The sequence below is a fragment of the Crocuta crocuta genome, unplaced genomic scaffold (assembly GCF_008692635.1).
Source record: "Crocuta crocuta isolate KB4526 unplaced genomic scaffold, BGI_CrCroc_1.0 scaffold322, whole genome shotgun sequence".
Classification (NCBI taxonomy): domain Eukaryota; kingdom Metazoa; phylum Chordata; class Mammalia; order Carnivora; family Hyaenidae; genus Crocuta; species Crocuta crocuta.
The window spans coordinates 2,923,587-2,925,562 of NW_027532592.1; the positions used below are offsets into that span (position 1 = coordinate 2,923,587).

Genomic DNA, 1,976 nt, shown 5'->3' on the forward strand with positions numbered 1-1,976 from the left:
GGGCGGGGCGGGGGGGCAGGGCAGGGGGCGTCCTAGCGCCTGCCCTGCTCTGTCTGCTCCAGGCCAGCAGAACGTGCTCGGTGTCGGCCCATCGTCAGTGCCCGGGCGGGCTGGCAGGGACACAGCTGGCCGGAGCTGCCCCATTTAAAACCTGGTGCCGAGGCTCCGGGTGGCGCACAGTCCTTGGTGGGAGGACACGTCCCACACCTCGCCGCGGCCCCTGAGGTCGCTGTCCCTCCTCGGTACCACGTGTGGGTTTTCCCACAGGGCCAGATACGCTTGTCCAAGAAGATGCTGGACCCGGAGAAGCCCCAGCTGGGCATGATCGACCGCTGGTACCACCCGGACTGCTTCATCCAGAACAGAGAGGAGCTGGGCTTCAGGCCCGAGTTCAGCGCCAGCCAGCTCAAGGGCTTTGGCCTCCTCACCCCAGAGGACAGAGAAACCCTCAAGAAGCAGCTCCCAGGAGTTAAGAGTGAAGGGTGGGCGTGGGGCCAAGGGAAAGATGGGGTGGGGGGAGGCTTCCAAGAAGGGGGCCTGGGGCTGGGGGGAGCTCAGAAGGGTGGATGTAGGGCCATAGGAGGTGGGAGGGGCTTGGGGAGACATAAGGATTCCAGGCCACTCCCGGGTCTCCCTTTGCTGCTGGTCAGCAAGCAGGGGTGCAGAGTGAGGGGCCCCTTCCCGGCGGGGGGCAGAGGACACAGGGACCTGCAGGAGTTCCCAGCTCAGGTGTGATCCAGACACAGGACCCATTAGCCCCCCACCCCCACCCCTGCTCAGGAAAGGAGGGCTCTCTTGCCCAGGCCAGCTTCCACGTTTCTCATGACCCCTGCGTGGCCCACTCCCTGTCCCCATGTGTGCCTCGGTCTCTCTGGTGATGATGCTGGGAGTCAGGTGGGCCTCCTGTGGTGCTGACCTTCGGGACGGGAAGCCTTGTCCCTGCCCATCCTGGGTCACACTGGTTCTCTCTGCTCCTCCTGCTGGTCCCTGTGTCCCAGTCTGCAGTTGCTGGGGGTTACGGGCACAGCGAGGGAGGCTGGGCGGGGCTGTGCATGGTGCGCACCCTGCTCCCTGGACAGCGGTCATGGGCTGTGAGGATTGGGGTGACCCTGACCTCCCTGTCATCGAGCTGCTACCCCGCACGGTCTGGGATTATAACACACGAGTTCATCTCACAGCACACAGAGGAGATGTGAGGAAAGTGGATTAAAAGTCCTCAAGACCGGGGGCCTCAGTCGGTTGAGCGTCTAACTTTGGCTCAGGTCGTGATCTCATAGTATGTGGGTTTGAGCTCCGTGTCAGGTTCTGTGCTGACAGTGCAGAGCCTGGAGCCTGCTGCGGATTCTGTCTTCCTCTGTTTGTCTGTTCCTCCCTTGCTTATGCGCTGTCCTTTTCTCTCTCAAAAACAAAATTTAAAAAAGTTTTCCAGACAGCCTAGCTTATGGTGTGAGTGCAAGGGTACTGAGTTCACGGTTATGCTGTAACAGCAGCCACGTTGACCAAGCCCTTGTAGTCTGTCAGGCACCGTGCTGGGTTCTTGACGGGGGGGGGGGTCCTTTGTTTCCCTGGTGAGGGGAAGTGCTCAGGTCTCTGACGGCTGAAACTTAGCCACTGTGACTGCCTTGCCCATTTTGGGGGCTGATGATGACCCTCTGTGCCTCCTTCAAGTCGGGTGACTGCTGACCGGGCCTGGTGGGCCAGTTAGTGGTGCTGAGACCCCGTTGGGGGCTTATAGGATGGTGCAGCCCCATGTTTTCTCTTGAAAGGCTCAGCCTTTGGCACGAGTGGGTCATCTCTGCAATCCCTGCCCATCAGCAGTGGGCTCAACGGTTGGTCCGTGCTAAAATGTTCCAGGCTGCTTTGTGCCAAGACATACATGGGTTTTTGACATCAAATGGGGCCTGAGCCCTGGATCCTTTATCGGCTGTCCCAAGGTCCTGGGGCACCCCCCCCCCCCCCCCCCCCCCCCCCCCCCC

At 61.2% G+C, this 1,976-nt stretch overlaps 1 protein-coding gene across 1 annotated transcript in view; it reads left to right on the top strand.

Moving 5' to 3' along the window:
* The window catches only part of PARP1 (poly(ADP-ribose) polymerase 1), a 32,478-nt gene that overhangs the window by 8,615 nt on the left and 21,887 nt on the right, over positions 1 to 1,976 (top strand). The window contains exon 4 of the mRNA XM_077779930.1: positions 268 to 482. Within this exon, the coding sequence (XP_077636056.1) occupies positions 268 to 482 (215 nt within the window). The remainder of the gene's footprint in view (positions 1 to 267; positions 483 to 1,976) is intronic.